The sequence below is a fragment of the Varanus komodoensis genome, unplaced genomic scaffold (genome assembly GCF_004798865.1).
Source record: "Varanus komodoensis strain SLA01 unplaced genomic scaffold, ASM479886v1 scaffold54, whole genome shotgun sequence".
Taxonomy (NCBI): Eukaryota; Metazoa; Chordata; class Lepidosauria; order Squamata; family Varanidae; genus Varanus; species Varanus komodoensis.
Window position 1 is genome coordinate 4,008,002 of NW_025336142.1, and position 21,218 is coordinate 4,029,219.

The 21,218-nt window shown below is 42.8% G+C and overlaps 1 protein-coding gene across 1 annotated transcript in view; it reads left to right on the top strand.

Annotated features, from left to right (window-relative positions):
• The window catches only part of PCDH17 (protocadherin 17), a 144,350-nt gene extending 128,627 nt beyond the window's left edge, over positions 1–15,723 (top strand). The window contains exon 5 of the mRNA XM_044448269.1: positions 15,038–15,723. Within this exon, the coding sequence (XP_044304204.1) occupies positions 15,038–15,723 (686 nt within the window). The remainder of the gene's footprint in view (positions 1–15,037) is intronic.
• Positions 15,724–21,218: the final 5,495 nt, after the last annotated feature.

Genomic DNA, 21,218 nt, shown 5'->3' on the forward strand with positions numbered 1-21,218 from the left:
ATGGATTGTGGGAATACTGTAGACCTAATATATCTTGACTTCAGCAATGCTTTGGATATCCTGATTGGCAGACTAACTACAACTGGGCTAGATAGAACAACTGTCAAATGGATCCACAGTTGGCTATAGAATTGGACTCAGAAACTGCTCATCAATGGCACTTGGTGGTACAAGATCTGATTGTGACTCTCCAATGTGATACGTATTTTGGGCCACAGACTAAACAGAATTAATTCATATGGTAATTCCTATTGTGCCTGCCATAGCACAATAGGATATTATATTCTGAATATAGAAGTGCACTGTATTATCTATTTCTGCCTTAAAAGAACCCTTCTGCTGTACTGCAAGGGAAATTTTGCATTGTTCATTGTTTTAAAGTCAATAATAAATGTGAATGAAGTGCACAGTTACTCAGAAATAAGTTTCTTTGATTTCATGTTGGACTCACTACATTAACTGTGCATAAGCGTACAAGGATGTAAAAGCTGCCAGTTTACTAAGATTGCACTGTTCACATCTAATTCTAGGATTGCTCTCTATTTTGTAATCTTAAAACCAAGTAAAATATTTGTAAGTGCTGCTTATAATTAGTCTTTTTCATCTCAAGAGGAAGCCAAAAGGAGCCAAAATGCACATGTTGCTTATTAACTCTTTACAGAGCTTCAACAATTCTCAAGAGTTGCAGAGAATGTTAAAAGTCAGGCTTATCTATCTATCTGTCTATCTATTTTTAAATGTATAGGCTGCTGAAAAACAGGACTCTCCAAGCGGTGAACAATATTAAAATACAGGCCGACATCACAGTTCCACTATATCATTGGCATTCAGTTATCTTTGACACACAGCTATTCTTCATGATGGCTGCAGATGAGATTAAAGTCTAAATGGTTGTTATTTCTGTTGCTCTGTTACCTTTTTCAAATTACTGTTAGTTTTCGGGCTATTTTTTCTCAACATGAGAAGCCAAGGACAAGAAGCCATTTCAAAAAACTGTATTGGGCACTGGACCTTAATCAGACTAGTTTGGCAAGGACTTGCTTATAGAAAAGTGCCTCTGCTCTGGACAAATTCTCTCACCATCATCTGTAAATATGGTGCATTCTATAGAATGCTTTTCCAGTGCTCAAAGCATTTTACATGTACGTATGGGCTCAGTAATGCTTAAGAATAAACCTAAAAGGTAGGCATTGTAGCATCTCTTACTATGGATTGGGGTTGGAAGTGGCTGAAAAGTATTGCAGTTGAACTGAAATTTGAATTCAGGATGGTGTCACTGAGTACCTTAAGGGATATATCCTGCAAATTGTTCATTTCCCACTGCAAAGTTTTAGGCTGAATTCATGAAATATATAGCATATGTACACAAACAAAAAAGTCAGTCAATAAAACTATCTAAATTCCTGTCTATATTATAACTTAACAGATGACAATGTTGCTGAATCAGCACAACCCAGCAATGTGTTTCTGATCGCTGAAGCCCAAGAGAAAGGGGTCTTTGATTGTATGTGCAAAACTCTAGTGTCAGAACCTGATGTTTCCAAATAAAGGATCTCTAGTATCAATGCTAGGAAAGATTCCTTCTTGTCATGCTGCAGAAGAAGTCTGGATTATAGTGTTGGGTTAGATCAAAGTTCTAATAGTTTATCTTTATTTAAACTGCTCCAAATGTCCTAATATTTGGATAAAAGCTTGACAATTCACTACTTATTCATTAACTATGTACTTCATGAGAATGTCCATCTTCCAACTCAGAGCTAGTTCAGTAGGCCATTTATTATTATTTGCCAATCAATTTCTAAAGGGGTTGCAAAAGAATTTAATTCATATGAAGATCAAAACCCTTGATTACAGCATAAGAGTTATCTTACCCTTTTCAGATTTTTCTTCCCATTTGAGGAAGAGTAGAGTGTTATGCCATGCCATGCTATTTGAATCAGATTCATTTATCTGTTTAGGAAACCACAAATCATGTTTAGTATTTATTATTATTATTATTATTATTATTATTATTATTATTATTATGCATTGTGTTGTTTTTATGTTGTAACCTTCCTTGCAAAGACTATGATCCTGAAAGGCAGCTGAGAAATTGGTTAAACTTAAGTTGACCAATTAAGAAAAGTTGTATGAATGTGTTATTAAACTAAGCACTCTAACATACGCTCACTTTTATTGTACTCCACGTGTGAACAAACTGGTTTTATGGTTTGCGTATCTTAACTATGAATGCGTTGGGGTGGGGGAATGACTCTTGTCAAATGGCCTTAAATTTTGGAATAGATTCCACTGACAAATATGGCGGAAAAGCTGTGCTGTTAAAAATGACTGCATGATATGTTTTCAAAAATATGTTTTGATACAAAACCAAAGTGAAATGATATTCCAGTCTGAAATTTGGAAGGGAAAAAAACCCCCTATATTCGAACCAGTAAACATGAAACATTGAAAATTTAAGAACATAATTCTGTATTTCTGAAGGCAAATTGTTTTTGTTAAAAATTACTTCTTAAAGCTTTATTTTTATACATCTTTAGTAAAAGAATCCCACAGATAATTCCAAAATTGGAAATCTGGATTTCAAAAATGTGGAAGAGTTTGGACATTTGAGTTTGAATTATTTTGGAAATTTGGAAGAGTTTGAATATTCGGGCACTGGGAGAGTTTGACTGTTTTGGGAATATGGGGCCCAAAAGTACATAAAGCCTGGTGTGAGCAGATGCACCTTAGATGAAAACTTTGCTGGGAGCAGGATGGGGTGGGGGAGAACGGTGTGAAGGGGTTTCCTTCTCCATAACTCACAGGTCTAATTTTCCTCCAGAACAGCAAGGGAGAGGCCAAAGACCCATTGTTGGGATCTGTGGACCGGCCCGCTGTAAGGAAGGAAAATTTTCAGGTAACATCTATATTTGCTTTTTTCTTGCACTGCATATTAGTATGTGAAGTGAAGCTTTCATGCCTGAACACTTGTGCCCATATTCACGCAAGGTTTGGGTTCAGGGTCATGAGAAGACCGACCAGAGCTCTGATTGCTGATACAGTCCTTCGGAGAACACTCTGCCCACCACCCCATCACAATTCTGCTTCCTTGCTCACCTTCCAGCAGTACTTCAGGTCGTCATGGTGAAGCGGAGATAATCTGAGACAGATCTTTGGTTCGCTCTTGCTGCAAGAAGCTGGTACTGCTGAAGGGAGAGTGAAGAGAAGCACTAGGAGGGGTTGGATCTGAGAACAATCACCTGGAGGCTGGGAAGGATCATTCACAGGGTCTTGTTTGGTCTGAACCTTGGATTTCATCAAAACTGTTTAACTACCAATTTGTGATGAAGTATAAAGAATCTCCCAGACATTCCTGGGATCTCCCCTTCCCCTCCCTGTCCTGCCATGCCCTTTTTTAATGAACCAGGATTAATTTACTCCATACGTGTTGGAAGAGCTTCTTTTCACCCTGTCCAGAAAAGCATGCATAAATAATGCCTGAATAGAACATCGCCAACAAGTGCTCCACACTTAAGAAATTGCTTAGGGGGTGGGTGATTTGGAAGGGACACTGGAAACACAAAGAGGCTCTTGGACCTCCTTCTGTCCACTGTCCCCACTCCACTGCCCAATTCCAGATATATGTTGACACCTGTGGACCGATTCACATCTGAAACATCATGAGGGAAACAGCTGCATGTGGGGATTGTTACATTGCAGCACAAAAGGAGTCGGCTGTGAAGGGATGAAGCATCCTCTGTCTGTCCTTCTTGACCACTTCTTCAACCCTCCGAAAGGAGTAAGATCAGAGTTTGGCCTGTAACACTGAGTTCCTCCAGCCTTAACTGGTAGCAGTCCTTGGATGCTGATAGTAGAAATGAATCCGCATCAGCTTGAGACAGCCTTTGACATAAAGTGCAGTGAAGCACCTGCCTCAGGAGGTAGAATTCAGGTGTCATTCAGAGCTGCAGAGTTGAAGGTAGAACTGATGCCACATAATTCAGCAGGACCGTAATCCAGTCATAATCATGGTGTGCAGGGCATTTTCCCAACCCTAGGCTAATTGTGTGAGGAACTGGGGGTGGTATACCTTGGACACCAAGAGGGGAGGCACTGTCCCCAATAGAAATCCTTCTCCCATGCCCCGTGCTACAAAAACAAACAAATAAAATAATCAGATGCTGAATTTATTGCCAATCAGCTTTCTAATCTAACCCTCCTAATTGCTTTGCTTAACTGAAAAACAAAAGCACCTATGCCAATACAAATATGCAGATTCCAGACAGCTCTGTTTAATAACATAGAGTTTGAACATGGATAGAACTCAATTTGTTTATCTCAGCTTATTTATGTCAAAATCAATTGTAATTAAAGATGGATTTGCCTTCAAAAGAAGCACTTCAGCTGATTGTTCTCATCAGGAGAATTCCGTATCCCTTAGGCTTGGGGCATGTCAGAGAAACCAATATTTTTACCTCCTTCTTCAAATTATAGCTATCTTGTGATAAAGAGCTTTCTCAGGTCATGATATTTTTCAGATAAAACAATTGCTCCTAAGAAAAAGACACTTTGTGATATCAATTTTAGAAGGTGCTCGGGTACAATTGAACCAGAAGCTAGCTAAAGCTGTCGAAATAAGAACTGTGAACCACAGTATCATCTGGATGGACAATGCAGTTGATTGTTCAGAGAATCACTTCACTCTCTTTCTCTCTTCTAATTTAATGAACTTGTTTTGTAAGCTGTGAGTCCGCATCATCTCATTTAATGCATAAAGGACCTTCTTTCATTTCAGAATATTTGCCAATCCAGTTCCCCAAATTAAGAGATAACAGTACCATTTGCAAAATGTTTAGGATACATTTACTTATCTTGGGAAATTGAAAATTGGTTTATTTTTGGACCGAGACACTGTGACACTGTAAGAGTATAAAAGGGGAATATTTGGACATGTCTTCTTCAAAATATTGGGTGTGCCAAAAATGTATACACATTTTAAGAGATGCTATCTATGTATTACTTTTCAAAGTTGAATCATGATAGCAATGTGTAGCATGACGTTCGCTCAAAAGATGGTGGTACTTTGGGAAGAAAATGAAATGGCGGGCACTTTGGTCAACATCGCTCAAACAGTAATTTGCTACAATCAGAGGTGTCTGGACCCTGATGGTAACCACTCTGAACACCTCTTGCAATCGCAGAAGTCAAACGTGACTTGTATTCATCTTTTGTTATCAGTATATATTGACTATTGCAATTTTAATTCCGTATTTTTCCTTTCCTGAAATGTGTATACATTTTTTTTGCTGCCCTATGTGTCCCAAAATGTTGAAGCCTGGCTCTTCCCACTCAGAAACCTGAAATGTCATATGTGCATAGTTCAAGGTGTCTTGATTACTAGATGTTCCAAGCTCTCAGCTTTTATATTTAAGGACAGAATTCTATGGATGTTCAGACAGAAATAAGTCCTATACCTGCCATCATTCCCAAGGGACCCTGATTAGCTGGGGCATGCTGGGAATTGTAGGACCTTATCTCAGAACGTGCATAGTGTTGCACTCCAAAATTCAAAACTGATGTCATCCGTTTGATATAACAGATGGGAAGAACTCTAGCACAGAATGTGGAAGGGCTTAAATAGGATGAAATATTGAATAAACTTTGGGGGAGTTACCAGTACAAGTCAAGAATATGTATGCTTACAAAATGTTGCCTCAATTTATTAAAATGCACATATTCCTATGCACTGTATTGAAACTTGGGGTCCATGTTTGCAGGATTCTGTAATGCTTAACTGCACCCTGGATTGATAACTTAGGCTTCCAAAAATTGTCCATCTAAGTGGGCTTGTTCTAACTAGGGTGAATTAACAGATTCAGATATGAAACCACATTTTGATTCTGATTTGTCATAATTTACTGTGGTTTGAATAAACCACAGTTCCCCATGTTCAGCTGTACCAGTAAACAGTGGTTCATTGCAAACCACCAGTGGAGCTGTTAAGCTTACTTCCTTTGCAAGTGAAGGAGGAGGAAAGGGTCCTGTGGAGAATGTGGAGGCAACCCAAGGCTCAAGTGGTATGAGCCAAACTGAGCCTAGGATCCGTAGTCTAGATACAGGGAAGTATCTCTCCCCATGTGACCATTTCTTCCAGAAACCACAAGCCCTGCAGTTCTGTACTTCCTGCCACAGTTCCTAACAGCTGACTGGTGAAGGGAAGACCTGACAAATCCCACAATAATCAGGGTTTCCAGTATCCAAGAATGAGTGGGAACCTTCTAATGCTGCTTATACAATCTACAGGTGCCCAACTATAGGTATAAACAACTTAAGCTTCTGGTCTCCATAGAGATAGCAGGACACAGAGAAGAAGGAAAGGAGACATTGAGTGGCTTTAGCTTGGCAGAAATATCTAAAAGAGGAAATCCCCTAATCCATCCAAACTAAGTATGCTTTGATAGATAAGTGGGCGTGAAAGAGCTACAGTAAGTGCTGACATTTACAGATGCATTTGCTTCAAGCGAGCAAGCAGCGAAGTTTGCAGTTCTTGCTTTTTTAACTGTTTGAACATAGGGCACACCCATGACATATACCAAATTTCTTTGGAAAGCCTTCTCTGTTTCAGAGTAGTTTGTCACATAAGATTGAAGGTTCTGTTTGAGTAGCAAAGGTCTAGAATACATAGACTTGTTCATCTGATACTTTGTATTCTGGTCTTTTTGGGGAGCTGACTCAAAATTGCCCCTTGTTGCAGCCCCATATTTTGGGAGCTACTTATGCATTATTGGGATTGGATGGCAAAACCCACTGTAGTTCTGATTGTCTGGTGCCTTATGTTTTAATTTTCCCAGAGTGCTCCATTCTGGAGGTCATTTGTGAGATAAGGATGGCTGCCTATTAGAAACATTAAAAACATAGAAACCCAGAACAATCATTGGTGGTGGTGGTTTTGTGATGGTCACCATGCCCTCTCTGAATGCCCCTAAGAACAGGAAATAAAACAGTCTCTTTGACTTCTAAAGTTGCTCACATCTTCAGCCCATCTGTAATTTTTGAAAAGCCTTGTGGAAGAGCGTAGGCGATCTCACTGTCTGGTGGGCGATCGCTTGATAGGATGGCCAACAAGCCAGGTGGCAGTGGCATACATTTTTCTGCAAACCTTTAACATAACAAAAGCCTTCTTGTGAAGTCTTAGACTGTTCTTCCCATCAGCTCCAGACAGTGTTGACAGTTAATGGGAGAGATGGGAATTGTGGTCCAAAATATTTAAAGAGCGTCACATTAGGAATCGCATTGCTCATTTTGCAGCCTCGCCCCACACCACGCCATGCCACCCTTAGGCCATATGGAAAGCCGCATGGTGGCTTCGCATGCCAGCTAGCGCTGCACTAGCCACAAGGAAAGGTGGCCCTGCTGGGCGCGGACTGTATAATTTGCTTCTCCTGTGCAACTGCAGTAGTCCAACGTGGACGGAGCAATGCTTGGCTGACCCCAGGAGAGTGGTAGCAACCACGCTGTGGGTTCCCAGTGCCTCCACATGTTTATCCTAATTCTTGTCCTCCTCAAAGAGTTTGTTTCAGCTATATGTGCAATGCACAGACATATCTTATATTTATGCACATAGACTGCTTTCTTTTAACTACTGTCATTTGCTTTCAACCTAGAGAAAAGTGGGAGGGGGATATAAGTACATTTTACTTACAAACCTAAAGAAAATTGTCACAAAGCAAATTCATTGTGTGATCAAAGCACCACTGTTCTACTTGCTTTAGTAATGCCTTATAAACAATGCATTAAGCTGAACGTCTATGCATTCAGAGTGTAATAGCAGCTGCAATATGCATATTAAAATGTTTCAGAATAAAAAATAATTTGCATCATGCCATACCATGCTGAGTTCCCACTTAATCCCCATCATTCTGTTTAAACATTATTCTCGAGGCAGGTTTGCACATCACATGAAGCGGAATGGGTAAGTTGGTTGGTTGAGAAAGATCCCAAGGCATGCCCAGTGGACGGGATGATTCGCTGGGATGTGTTTTCCTCATAACTTCCCTTCAGTCTCCCAGCCGAACTCCTTGTCCTGGTCCCCTGCCTACTCCAATCAGTGCCCACTTTTGATCCCTGTTCATTTTTACTCTTTATTTTTCTGTGCCTTAAAATGCACCATTGGAGTTCTTACGATTGTAATTATTTTGTCAGTTTTTCACAAGCACACATTTATGACTTTCCAATACTAGAAGTCTTGTCTAGTCAATTTCATTGTACTTTTCGGCTGTCAAAATGAGCAGTGAAGGGAAGTCAGTAACATACAAGAAGAACTGACAAGGCCAAGGTTACCTGGCGCCCAATTTGCGTACAGTTGCAAAGGACTGGGAAAGAAAAAAGCAAGAGAGAAGGTGGATCCAATACTTTCCAGTACTTCCTTGCTTCTCCATCCCTCCAGAAGGAGGGCGTCGATGACGCTGTCACCCTTTTGTAGAACCTTTTTGGTGCTACTTCAGTTACTGGGATTTCCTGGTAATGTAAAAGTAAACAGAAGGCATTTTTTTCTCCTGGGTTAACTGCTCCTTTACTGCAAGTTCCTTCCAGCCATCACACCTGTGTGCATTTGCCCTCCATTTAACTTCCAGCCTGAAAATGTGTGCAAATATTCCCAACACCCTTTTTAAAAAGGTGGCACAAAGGGATGGACCCAGTGGGATGCTGGAAGCAGCAGAACCTATGCTCCCTCCCAGCAGGGCTGCTTCCTCTCTCATTGCACGCAGCAATCACCTCAGGGTATTTCATAAAACCGAGGAGCCACAGGAGCTGCAGCAGTTGTAGGTCCACACAGGTTCTGTGAAAAGGCAGGGGACTTTTATTTACTACATTTATATTCCCCTATTTCTTCCATCATAGAACTCAGGTCAATATCTCTCCTTGCTGATGCCAGAGTGCAGGACACGGAATAATCAATTCAAGTTGCAACAAACCAGATTCAGGCTGGACATCAGGAGAAGCTTCCTGACTGTCAGAGGAACACGACAGTAGGACCAGCTGCCAAGAATGGTGGTGGGCTCTTCCACACTAGAGACAGTCAAAAAGAAACTGGGCAGCCATCTGAGTGGGAGGGTGTAATGTGGTGTCCTGCAACAGCAGGAGGTTGGACTCGATGGCCTTTCTGGCCCCTCCCAACTCTACTATTCGATGATTCTCTGATTCAAGATGGAAGTCCAGGTGGCTCAAAGCACTGGCCAAGCCAGGCCTGCTCAACTTCAGCAAGGTAGCTCTTTCCTCAGACTCAGAAATATTAAAAACGTGAAGGTCACTGAGAAGTTTCAACAAATAAAGCCAAGAGGTTCTCATGGCCCAGAGGAAACACTGGTTGCTTACCCTTTGACACACTTAGTCCTTTGGCTCACCTTGGTAAAAAGCTCACCCTGCTAGTACTCATATCTGAAAGTCACAATGTGCATGTGCAAAACACCAACCTAAAAATAGTAGCTAACAAAGTTACCATCCTGAATTGCACATTTTTGAGGCACTGAGAAATTTAAAAAAGAATAAGCCAGGGATGGACAGCGGTCTTTCTCAAGCTCCATTTTGGTCTTGTTGGAAAGGGAATCACTGGTGAGATTGCAAAAGCATGTGGCGCCGAGGTTTTGCCGGTCGTGCTGCATGGTTCTGTAGCTGTCCATGGGAACCCATGCTAGAATTGATCTCCCAGGTTCAGGTGACGCCACAACCCACAGTGGACAAGAACAACTCTACAACAAGCCATGGAAATGCCCTGGATTTGGATGAGATAATAACCCATCCTGGACATCTGGACATGGTGGGTTGCCGTGTCACACGGACCCATTTACTGCATATGGCTTCTTACAAGTATTTCCTCTGGCTGTAATTCTGGGGTTTCTTACCCAGAAACCCTGCGGAGATCATTATCTCTTTGCCTGCCACGAGCTCAGCCCTGCATTCGGTTTCAGCAATTTCTGTGACCCTGAATCCTTATCTTTCTGTTCTCCTTTTTGCTATTACCTGACAACCACGGTTAATTCCAGGTAGCACGTTTCCCTTTCTTTCTACGGCTGCTAATTTCTCCAGTCTATTTTCGGATCTGTTCTCCCTAACGCGCACAAAGCACTTCTGACTGTTTACCCTGAAACCTCCCGAGAGTGACAAAAGCCTTGAGGCTGCCGCTGTTTATTGTACACACTTGGACTGTTAAGAGTTTATTTTCAGCTGGAACCAGGTAGGTCCACATTGTGAGAAAGACTGAGAGAGCCTATTGTACCCCCCAACGCATTCTGCAGCACCGTGTGAGGTGTGGGTCCCTTTATATATTTATTTTCCCCTTTTGAATTGATCCCACTTTCTCATAAATACTAATTTAGCTGTGGGCGGCGATAGCTCCCCGTTTATAGCTTTCTGCAGTTGGTACAAAAGTACCTCTTCGATTTTCTTCCCCAGTCTGCAGCAAGTCAAAATTGCAGGCTAATGGTGAAGTGAACAGCTTATAATATATGATAATCAATATTTCAAATCTGCTTTCTGTGATAGGACATAAAAGAGGGGAGCCGGGGAGGGGAAAGAAGGCCAACTGTTCTCCCCTTGAGCGCGGAGGTGCAAAAGCTAGGAGTGCTGGTGGGTTTCCCTTCAAGGTCAATGCATGCTTATTTCATCGTAAAACCACTTTCTCCCACCATGTCTTTGCTTCATATTTAATTCAGCGGGTGCTAGGAATCCCAGGTAGCTGAAAGGGAAGGCTAGTCAATACTGCTAGCAGAAATACCAAACTGTGGCCATTTCAGGAGCATTCAGAGGAAAACAGAGGAGTTTTGTGACTTGGGTCCACTCCAGCAGCAATGCTACAATGGGGCAAGGCAGGATGGGTTCCCCTGGGGATCATGGGCACCGTGAGGTGTGGCAGAGAGAGACACAGCCAGGATATGACCCAGGGAGTCCGTGCTCAGGAGCTCTGTTGCTGATGGCGCAACTGCATGGCGCAGCCCTTCCATGGGTGGGCAGGACAAGCGTCAGCCACCTCTGTTGAGCCGCTCGCTCCACGTTTGTGTCTCTTTCTGCTGGGGGCCATTGAGCGTGGCTGGCAAGTCTTGCTTTGCTAGTGCTCCCATTTGTAATATGTAGCATTTTATTTGCAGGAATTTTATTTTTATGGTAAGCCACCCTGGGGCACTTTAGGTACTGGGTATGCATTTAGAAAATAAAATAAGCAACCTTGACTTTTATCAGGGATGGCACGAGAGCACTGTGTTTCTCCTGCCTGGAATCTAGAGTGGGCTATAAATGCAACTTCTTCTTTTAATTAAAAGGTAGGGAGTCAGAAATGAAGGCAATTCCTTTAGCCAGGTTAAAACATGTCTTCTGCCTCACTGTCTGCTTGGGGATGGACTTATGTGGCTGGCTGCCCTCCTTTGTATATTTTAATCTCTGATTATCTTCAAAGTTGCCCAAGCAGTTGTAGAAACTTTCTAATGGATATGGACCAAAGAGTAGTTTATAAATGAATGTGAGATTTAATATGATTACTTTTGATGGACAAGTGTGCAGAGGAAAGGCAGTCTGGTGTTTAAAGACCAACAATTAAGCAATCTGACTGGATCCTTTGGAAGTTGTGGAGGATTTTTAATACTATTTTGGGATCTGCTTTGGAGGTCTCTGAGCGTAGAACCTTTTAGCTAAAGGAAGATAAAGAAATACATGAAGTTGTTTTGATGGTAATCACAGGTAGCAACAGAGCAAAGCGACTGTCAGTGTAGATCTTTTGGGAAGGGTCTGATCTTTCTGTGCATTTTGTTAATTCAAACTAATGACAGTGTCCCACTTTGGTATAGTGTGTCTGTTACATTTTCGGTGTTTCTTTGTTTTTATGTTTTCCTTTAATTTGGTTTGCCTACATTATTTATGAGGGGAATAAAGTGTAAACATGTGAAGGGTGATTTTAAAATGTTAATACATAAATAGAGTAGTCATTGGATCTTAGCCCCAGGTGGGAATGGAAAGATGTGACAATCTCTGGGTTAGTCACCACGCTTGCCTTGAAAACATGTCTAGTATTCCATGGTGAGAATCCCAAATATTGCTGTGGGAACAGATCATACATAGTGAACCAACATGTATAAATGCCATTCGTTTGTATACTGTGTACACCAAGGGAGCAAGGTGGTGTCAGGCCTTCTTTATTTTTCCCATGCCCATGTTCTGCAGCTTCAGCCAATGCTAGGGCAGGAACTGTTTTGGACTCTGCCCCTCCAGGATCCACAGACTTCCTCTTGTGCTCAGCCTGGACCTGCAAAGGGAGCCGAGCCAAGAGGAAGTCCACAAGTGCTTGTGGACTGCCCGTTGTTCAACTGGCCACCTTCTCAGTGGCCAAGCTTCTTCCAGTAGCAATGCTGAGCAAGGAAGAACAGTGCTGCTTGCACAGCAGAGGAGGGCTTGGTTCCTGGTGAGCATCCCAATGAGTCTTGGGCATGGTCTCTGGGAGCTTGGTCCCTGGGCTACTGCAAAGCAGACTGGAGTCCAAGAATCCAGTGGATTTCCCTCACAGTGTGGACTCCTTGCAATCATAAACCTGTTGGATGAGCCACTTCAGGGTCAAAATGGAGGCTCACAGAACTGAATATTTCCACATTAAAAAGCAACCCTATTTAGAAAAGGGGTTGAAGAGCTGAGGCTGGAATCCTTCAGCTTGATAGTCTGTTTTTCCAAATGGAGGCCATTCTTTCCAGTTCAGGTGCAGAACTGCCCTCTCCATGAGAAGTGCGCGTCTCTAAAGTCCCACGTTCCAGGAGGAGCCACCCTGTTGTGCAGCTGTGGCAAAAGAGTAGGATTTGTTTGCCTGTGTCACCTGGACAAATGGAGGAAAACCTCTGTATGGTGTATGTTCAGGCAGGCTGTACTCTTGCTTATTTTTCCAGAGCTGCACAGTGCTATGACCTTGACTCTAAAGGTACAAAGAGGCTGCATACATACAGTGATGTGAATCAGAACAGACCAAGCTAGGACGTGATCTCGCCAAAATCAAGTGCATTAAGAGTCCAGCTATTTATTTGTTGCATGGAAACCCTGGTTTTCTTCCAAGGAGCCCAAGGCAGAGTATGTGAGCCACCTCGTCTTGCAAGAACTCTGAGCTAGGCTAGGCTGAGAGTAAGAGACTCACCAAAGATATACATTGAACCAGTGGTTAGAGTGGTTGGACTGGGATTTGGGCCACGTGAGTCCTCTTCCCACTTGACCGCAAAGCTCACTGGGGCACTTTGAGATGCCCATGGACTCTTGGCCTACATTGGCTCAAAGAGTTTGAGGATGAAATGGAGAGGAGGTTGATATGAACCACCTTGGGTTCCTTGCAAGAGGGAAAAAGTGGGATATAATTATAGAAGGTGCTGATGATAGCCAAGTCTTAGTCCAGTACTTCAGAAGCTGTAAGTACCTTTGCCTTCAACAAGAAAGTTCACATGTGCATTGAGCACTCATACTGAAATGGATAGGATAGAAGGCTGAAATACTAAACCTGCTTCTCAAGCAATATGGAATGCAGTGGGACCTAATTCTGAGTAGATGTATAGAGAATTACACTGTCAATGAAATGATGATGGACCCTTTTGAGTCTAGTATCCACTCTTATTCCCAGAATGCCCACAGCACACAACTGATTTTCCTATTGCACATCATCCTCCTGTATATTGGAAAGCAAGTTCCTGAGTTCTGCTGCGTTCGGCATAGCCAGCAAGATGAATGCAGGGAAAGGTCTGTGCCAGTGAAAAAGCTGGGCTGGGTTCACAGTCCTTAGTGACATACTGGGAAGAAGCAATCAGGCTACAAATTGCTTCTTCCCAGTACAATTCAAACCCTGCCCCACTCCCTCGATGGGGCAATTCAAACCCTGCCCCACTCCCTCGATGGGGCAATTCAAACCCTGCCTCACTCCCTCGATGCTGGATTCTCCAGGTACATGGGGCAGGTTTAACTCCTCCATTAGTTGCATTTCCAGGGATGTCCTGATGTTTTGTCCCCTACAGGGAATCACAATAATGCATGCCTATGAAGAAATGAAGTTCCACCATGTTTCTGTGCCCAGAACATATAAATGTACACCAGGATAAATGCACTGCAGGTTTTGTCTTGCACACTTATGCAAAACCCATTATAAGAACACACATTTTGTTAGTTCTGATTAGGTGGGCATGATGACCAAGAAAATCTTCACTCATTAACTCTCCTTGCTATCACTTTGGGGTGGGGGGCAGAAACATGTGGTTTGACTGGAAATGTCATCAGTTCTGAGAAAATGTAAATGCACAATATACTTCCAAATAGTATGAATTTTTTAGATCAATTTTCCAATTTCTGCACCAAACAGAATGAAAGAAGAAGAAGTACTGAGTACACAATCCATACTTGTGTCAAATAAAGCAGCATAATAAAGCTTCTTTGGACAGGCTTCTCCTTAATGCTTAGTGGCGAACAAACAAACAAACAAACAAACAAACATTCCTGTGTTCCAAGCCTTTAAAAGAACACACTTTTTATTACATGACTGCTGTCCAACAGAACAACTGCATGCGAACAGAGGCGTCAAACATGAACAGAGATTAAATTCTGCTTGCTCAGTGTTTCTGGAGTTGTGTTTCTATAGAGTGAGTCGTTGTTCCACCATTGGATCCGGTGAGGAAAAATGCATATATAATTGCAGTGGTATCTTTTGGGCTTCTTAACTATAATTCACTGTTTTCTCCAACAATGTAGCAAAACAAAGACTAGCAGATTTCTACAGCAGATTAGTTTACTGATGAAGCTGGATTCAGCTGAGAGCAATTCTCTCATGGCCCCTTTTCTGTCTCCTTTGGGCTATACAGCCACTGTGGTACCTTGAAAATAGTTCTAAATGTATTCATTGCTTTAGCTCGTTGGCTTGTATGCTCCTGAAATGTCCGGATTATGACTATTTCTTTTTGTAATTAAGAAGCCCGGTGGTCAAGTGAGCAAGCCGCCATCAGGCTGAGGCAGGCGATGAACAATTGAAAAGCACTGTTGTTTCTCGTTTGTTTTGCAGAGCAAGAGGAGTGCGTTAATTGCACAGACGAATGCCGAGTGCTTGGTCATTCTGACAGATGTTGGATGCCCCAGTTCCCCACTGCCAACCAGGCTGAAAATGCAGACTATCGAACAAATCTCTTTGTCCCCACAGTGGAAGCGAACGTTGAGACTGAGACTTACGAAACTGTGAACCCCACAGGGAAAAAGACTTTTTGTACATTTGGGAAAGACAAGCGAGAGCACACTATTCTCATTGCCAATGTAAAACCTTATCTCAAAGCCAAACGTGCCCTGAGTCCCCTCCTTCAGGAGGTTCCTTCAGCATCCAGCAGCCCAACCAAGACCTGCATTGAGCCTTGCACCTCCACAAAAGGACCGCTGGAGAGTTGCGAAGCCAAGACGGGACCCTTGGCTGACCCCAACAGCCAGTACGTGACGGCCACCGACAGCCCGTATCTGTCGCCCAGTAAACAGTCCGGAAGTGCTCCCTTCCTCTCCTCTGATCCCATGGCTAGGGTCTTTGCAGAGGTGCATTCCCGAGTGAGCCGAGACCCCACTGAGATGGACTCTGTGTTGGAGCAGATCGAGCGTTCCAACAGGGAACTAGGCAGAGAGTCCGTGGATGCAGAAGAAGTCGTGCGGGAGATTGACAAGCTTCTACAGGACTGTCGGGGGAATGACCCTGTGGCTGTGAGGAAATGAAAACACAAAAGACAGCCTGGCATTGATTTGCTTTTTTCTGCTGAATTTAAAAAAAAATCTACCCTGGTTCTGAAATTTATACAGGGATGAACGAAGACCAATGTTGCTTTCAGGCTTTTAGTGAACATCTTAAGTGCCCACAAGTATGTTCTTTTCACTGCTCTTTCTTTTTCACAGATAACACTGGTTTCGTTTTTACCAAACTTTCATTAGAACAGTGTGATATATGTTACGAAAATGGAAGGAAGGAAGGAAGGAAGGAAGGAAGGAAGGAAGGAAGGAAGGAAGGAAGGAAGGAAGGAAGGAAGGAAAAATTGGCACTACTTTGACAATCGAATAGAAAGGTATAAGAAAAAAGAGAAATGGAACCTGATATATTAAGATGGATAGTTGATGTTGACTTCACTGTTTACCTGTAGAATCCATACAAGTAAGGGTGGAATAGTTCTGTGATAGGTTTCCAGCAGTCTTTACAGACTTCTACTGAAGATCCCGCAATCAGAAACCAAGTAAACATGAGAACAAAAATACTTGTAGTCAGCCGATCTACATGAAGCATTAACATTCATTTGTGATAAACATTTCTGTATAAAGTTATCTGCCACACACAAAAAAAAAGAAAAAGAAAAAAAGTTTAAAAAAAACAAGACTCCATTCCATAGCATCGTTCAGCAAAATATTCTGGTCATTAGTATACAGTTCATGTCATATCAAAGTTAAATGTAAAATGGTAGAGTCCATGTTTGTCCTGCACACACATAAAACTAACTCACATGGAAAGAAAAGGGGAAGGGGATTCAGTGTCCAGCAAAACTCTTGGCTAAGCAGTATGTTTTAAACCTGAGGCGTAATATGAGATCACAAATAATAATTACCTTTGGTGGGTAATAATAGAAGAAATAAATTAACATTATTAACACCTTTTGTAATTCATTTGTGGACACTAAAATAGCTCAAGTGAGTGAAGCATTTCAGATATCCACGTGAATCCACATAATTCATTTAAATGTGCAAATGTAAGAAAACTCAATGTGTTTACATCAAATGACATATTTTTATTGATTTATTGCAGATTCAGTGCATTTGAGCCAAATTGTTGAGTGTATAAGAGCTATATTGTGTATTTTATTAAATTAATATATAGTTGTGTTGCAAAAAGAAAAAAAATATTTGGGCTTATAATGTAAATGGCAACGGTTGCCTTCGTAGCTGTCGAACTCTATGAGTTTTGTTCTCTCCCCTGTTTCGTTTCCTTTTGGCTTTTCCTTTCCTTTTCTTTTTTTCCTTTCCCCCTGCAGAGTGTGGGAAGCAAAGCTTCAGATTAATGTATGGTCTACCAAGTACCGCAGTACATAATCTGTTCAAAATGTGTCTTGAGTGAGTTGATGGAGCTAACTGAATGGCCTACAAATACATCCATCCATCATGGTTTTGTGCCAGTCCTTGTAGAAGCTTCTGTCGCAACCCATGTTTAATAACAAAAATTACACTTGAACCAACACCTGGAACCTCCTTGTTCTTTACCGAGCGTCCTCACTCACACACACACAGGCCAGGCTGTTTAGATATCGCAGTCATGGTTGAATTCTTAAATTACCCTAATATTTCAAAGTTTGATATTACTCCTTGGTTCGCAGAGCATGAAAATGTGTTGATGCCCAAGTGGTACAAGCAGTCGTTGGTCTGGTTTTCGGAAAAACACTCTGGCATCGACAGAGTTTGGGCTCTCCCTAGCTGCCTGATCGCCTGGCGTTCTTATACTTTCCCATAATGTTATTCTCTCTTTATCCCTTGCACACCATTTTTCATGCGCTCTACATTTGATTCTCCTGAAAGCTTCAGCATAGCATTAATATGTTTTCTTTGAATGAAATTTGTATAAGCACAATGGAGTACCAGAATATATATAAAAATATTCATAAAACATTCATATAACCCCTTAGTTCATTTTCTTCCCCCTTTCTGTGTTTTAGGTAAACTGTGCAAGCTAACATCCATATATGCAACAGGGACACAGGTGACCTGGATTATATTACAGCTGGAATACCTTTCCAAACAAAACAAAAAACTTTGCACAATGGCAGAGTTTGTGTATTCCAAACTGCACAATGCCACTCTGGCATCATGTTTAAGCGGCCACAGAATCAACAGAGTAGCAATAAGTAGAGATGCGATTTCGGAAATACAGTGGCGACCACATCTTTAAAGCAAAAACAAGGCTTATTTGTTTGCTTGTTTATTATATTTATATCCCACTTTCTTCCCTTCCAAGGAACTCAGGGTGGCTAACATCATTTTCCTCCTCTCAGTCTGATCCTCACAGCAGCAACCCTGTGAGGTAGGTTGGGCAGAGAGGCTGTGACTGGCCCAAATCCAGCCAGTGAGCTGACGTGGATCTTGGCTCCCACCACCCAGACGCCCCAAGCCACAAGCTCGGATACCCACTGGGGCCCTAGGATACGTAGGTGAGCAGGCAGCAGTCATTTGCTTCCCACTGTCACTCCCAGTAGTGATGGAAACAGCAAGGCAGTGGCTCAAATCTCACGCAGTGTGTGCTTTCCGTTCTGGCACTTGATCCTGCCTCGGGCATTTATGCGCAATGCTAACCCTTCTATTCCCTTTTCATGCTGGGAGTGAGGATCTCTGCACCTCCTGCTCTGAAACCGTGCTTTGTGAGTGAGGGAGCATTTTGTGTGTGCTGACTACTATCGCGGCCCACTTAAGCCATAAGTGTGGTTCTCAGGTTTAGCTCTTCCCACATCCAAGTGGTGCTCTCTCTCTCTCACCACACTGTCGCCTTGCTGTTTGAAGCTGCTCTCCAGAATCGACCCCTTTGTGCTTGGCATGTTCAGAACCATCTTGCCAGGAATCTCACAGCTGGCGTGACTCGGACCAGTGGAACGGTCCTGCTAGAATTGAACGCAGCTCATTCTGCACAAACTCCTTGTATTTTCAGCATGCATCACGGCAAAACTTGCAAGCACCACGCAGGCACTTTTCTGCCAGCAGTGTAATTATTCCAGAGCAGCTAAGCCAGACTATGTAAGTGATGTTAAGTGGCAGAGGCATATGTATTTTCTAAATGGTTTCTGCACTAAGTAACCAATTGTACAGTTCACTGTTATGTGTCTGAAGAAATAAACACACTCACACATTTGCAACGTTCCAAGAAAGGCCTTTGCCAATGTAGGAAAAGGAATCTACCTTAAGGCGTACTGTCACCAGTGATTTACTAGCTTGAGCTGTTAACACATTATCCATATTTAGTTGTGATTATTTATTTACCAGGCTTAGGTAATGCAAGTCAGGAAGTAAACTCATGACGCACAGCTGTGAAGCTCAGTTTAGGAAACCTTGTTTTTATTTATTTTGGCTGTCAATTGCTAGGTGCCATAGATCTCTGCTTGCTGCTTGAGTCTGGAGAGCTGTTTTCCCAGCTGGCCTGGTGCATGTGAAACAGGAAAGGTGTAGCACAGCAAGGCAGTGTATTCAGGACTGCTTCACACAATTAATCAAGGACTGCAGTATCAGGTAATGACTTGCGTGCGCCAATGAGCATTGCAGACCTTGCTTTGGATGATGCCAATGGCAGCTAAAAGCTTGTTTCGTGGGGGAAATGCACCATCAGCCGTCTAGGATCTCTCTCTTGCCCTGGATGGCCCCAGTCAGGACTGTGGGAGAGCGGTGAGACAACAATAGGAGTCCCTGTAGGAAAAAAGCTCATGGCCCTTGTCCCGGGTTTGAACACAACTGAAAACCTGCACATTTCCAGCAATGCAAGGCAACATCTGCAGTCTGCCAAACACAACGTTCCTTTTTTCAAAATAGCCATGCATGAATTTGACAACTATGCAAAGAAAATGGCGTCTATCTCAGAACTGTGCGTGGAAATAGGGGATATTCCTGTTTGGGGTGGGTAGGAAGAACCCTCCGCAGCTGGGGTTGGCTTTGGAAAAATAAGAATCCATCTCTCACAGCAATGTCTCACCAGAGTCTCAGGCTGAAGTCTTCCTTGTCAGCCACTATCCTTTAATTGGCTATCCAGACATTGAAGCTGGAGATTTCGGCATGCAGAGCGTGGAACATGCCACAGAGCTAGGGATCCTCCGGTGAATAGCTGTACAGGCAAGAATGGGAGGGGAGAGGGAAAGAGACGAAAGCTTGCTCAGTTTGTCTCTGTGATGGGCAATGCCATTTTTCTTGTAATATCATTGGATATGCCATCATCTCCTCCTGCGTTGGGCAATATAGATGGCCACGAGAGAGGTAAAATTGCAAGGGAAATTCAAAGGTTCTTAGGTATGCGATTTTGCAATGAGATTTTGGAAGAAGTTCTGTCAAGGTGAAAGCAATTATTGTCACCAGAGACTACCACTGAACTCAGCAGGACTAACTTATAAATGACATCCTTAATTATTGGAGATCAAGTGATGTTCAGCTCACTCTTTGCACCTATGTGTCAGGTCCAAGGTTCAAGCCCTGGCCTTTTCGGCTAAAAGATTTCAGGTAGCAGGGCCAGGTATGATCTCTACCTGGATTCCTGCAAGCAACTGTAATGCCAATCAGGGTAAATATTGGTGGGCCTGATGGATCAATAGTCTAAATCAGTCTAGCATATGTACATGTGTTGTACTTGTAACTCTGAGCACACTTTGTTGTTGTTTAGTCACAAAGTCATGCCCGACCCATCATGACCCCATGGACAACATTCTCCAGGCTCTCCTTTCCTCCCGCATCCCCCAGAGTCCACCCAAGCCCACACTGACCACCCCAGTGACCCCATCCAGCCACCTCATCCTCTGGCGTCCCTTCTAGTTTTGCCATCTATTGTTCCCAGCATCAGGCTCTTCTCCAGGGAGTCCTTCCCTCTCATTAGGTGGCCAAAGCATTTGAGTTTCATCTTCAGTATCTGGCCTTCTAAGGAGCAGTCTGGGTTGACTTCCTTCTGAGCACACTTACTGGGAAATAAGTCTCATTTAGCCATGCAACAGATCCTCTTGATTTTTCCCCCTCCTGATGCAAAAAGCACAATTTGCTGTTGTGCAGGTTCTGACTGCTGTACCTTGAATAGGCAGCAGTCTCCTATCTTGCAAGTGGGACACACCACTAGCATTCCTGGGAGCCGGCAGTTTGTAGAGCAGGAAAATGAGCAGGAACGTAGTGGAGCTTCACTGGCGTCTCCTCATCTCTGACCTCCTGGAAATAATGTGGACTGTGCTCAATTGAAAGCACACCCAAGGGTATAAGATCAAGAGCACAATCCTATGCATATTCACACACACACACACACACACACACCTTGTAGCATTCCCAGCCAGCATGCATGGGATCACCCCCCAGAGCACTTGAATGTGGCACACCTCAATTCAAATCCAGGTATTCATGGTGCAGGTTATTTCCTGCACATCTGTGTTGCTTGTTTTGAATTTAAATGTCACAATGAAAGAACACCTTGTATACATGATAAACAGAATTATCCATGGAAGGCAAAGCTG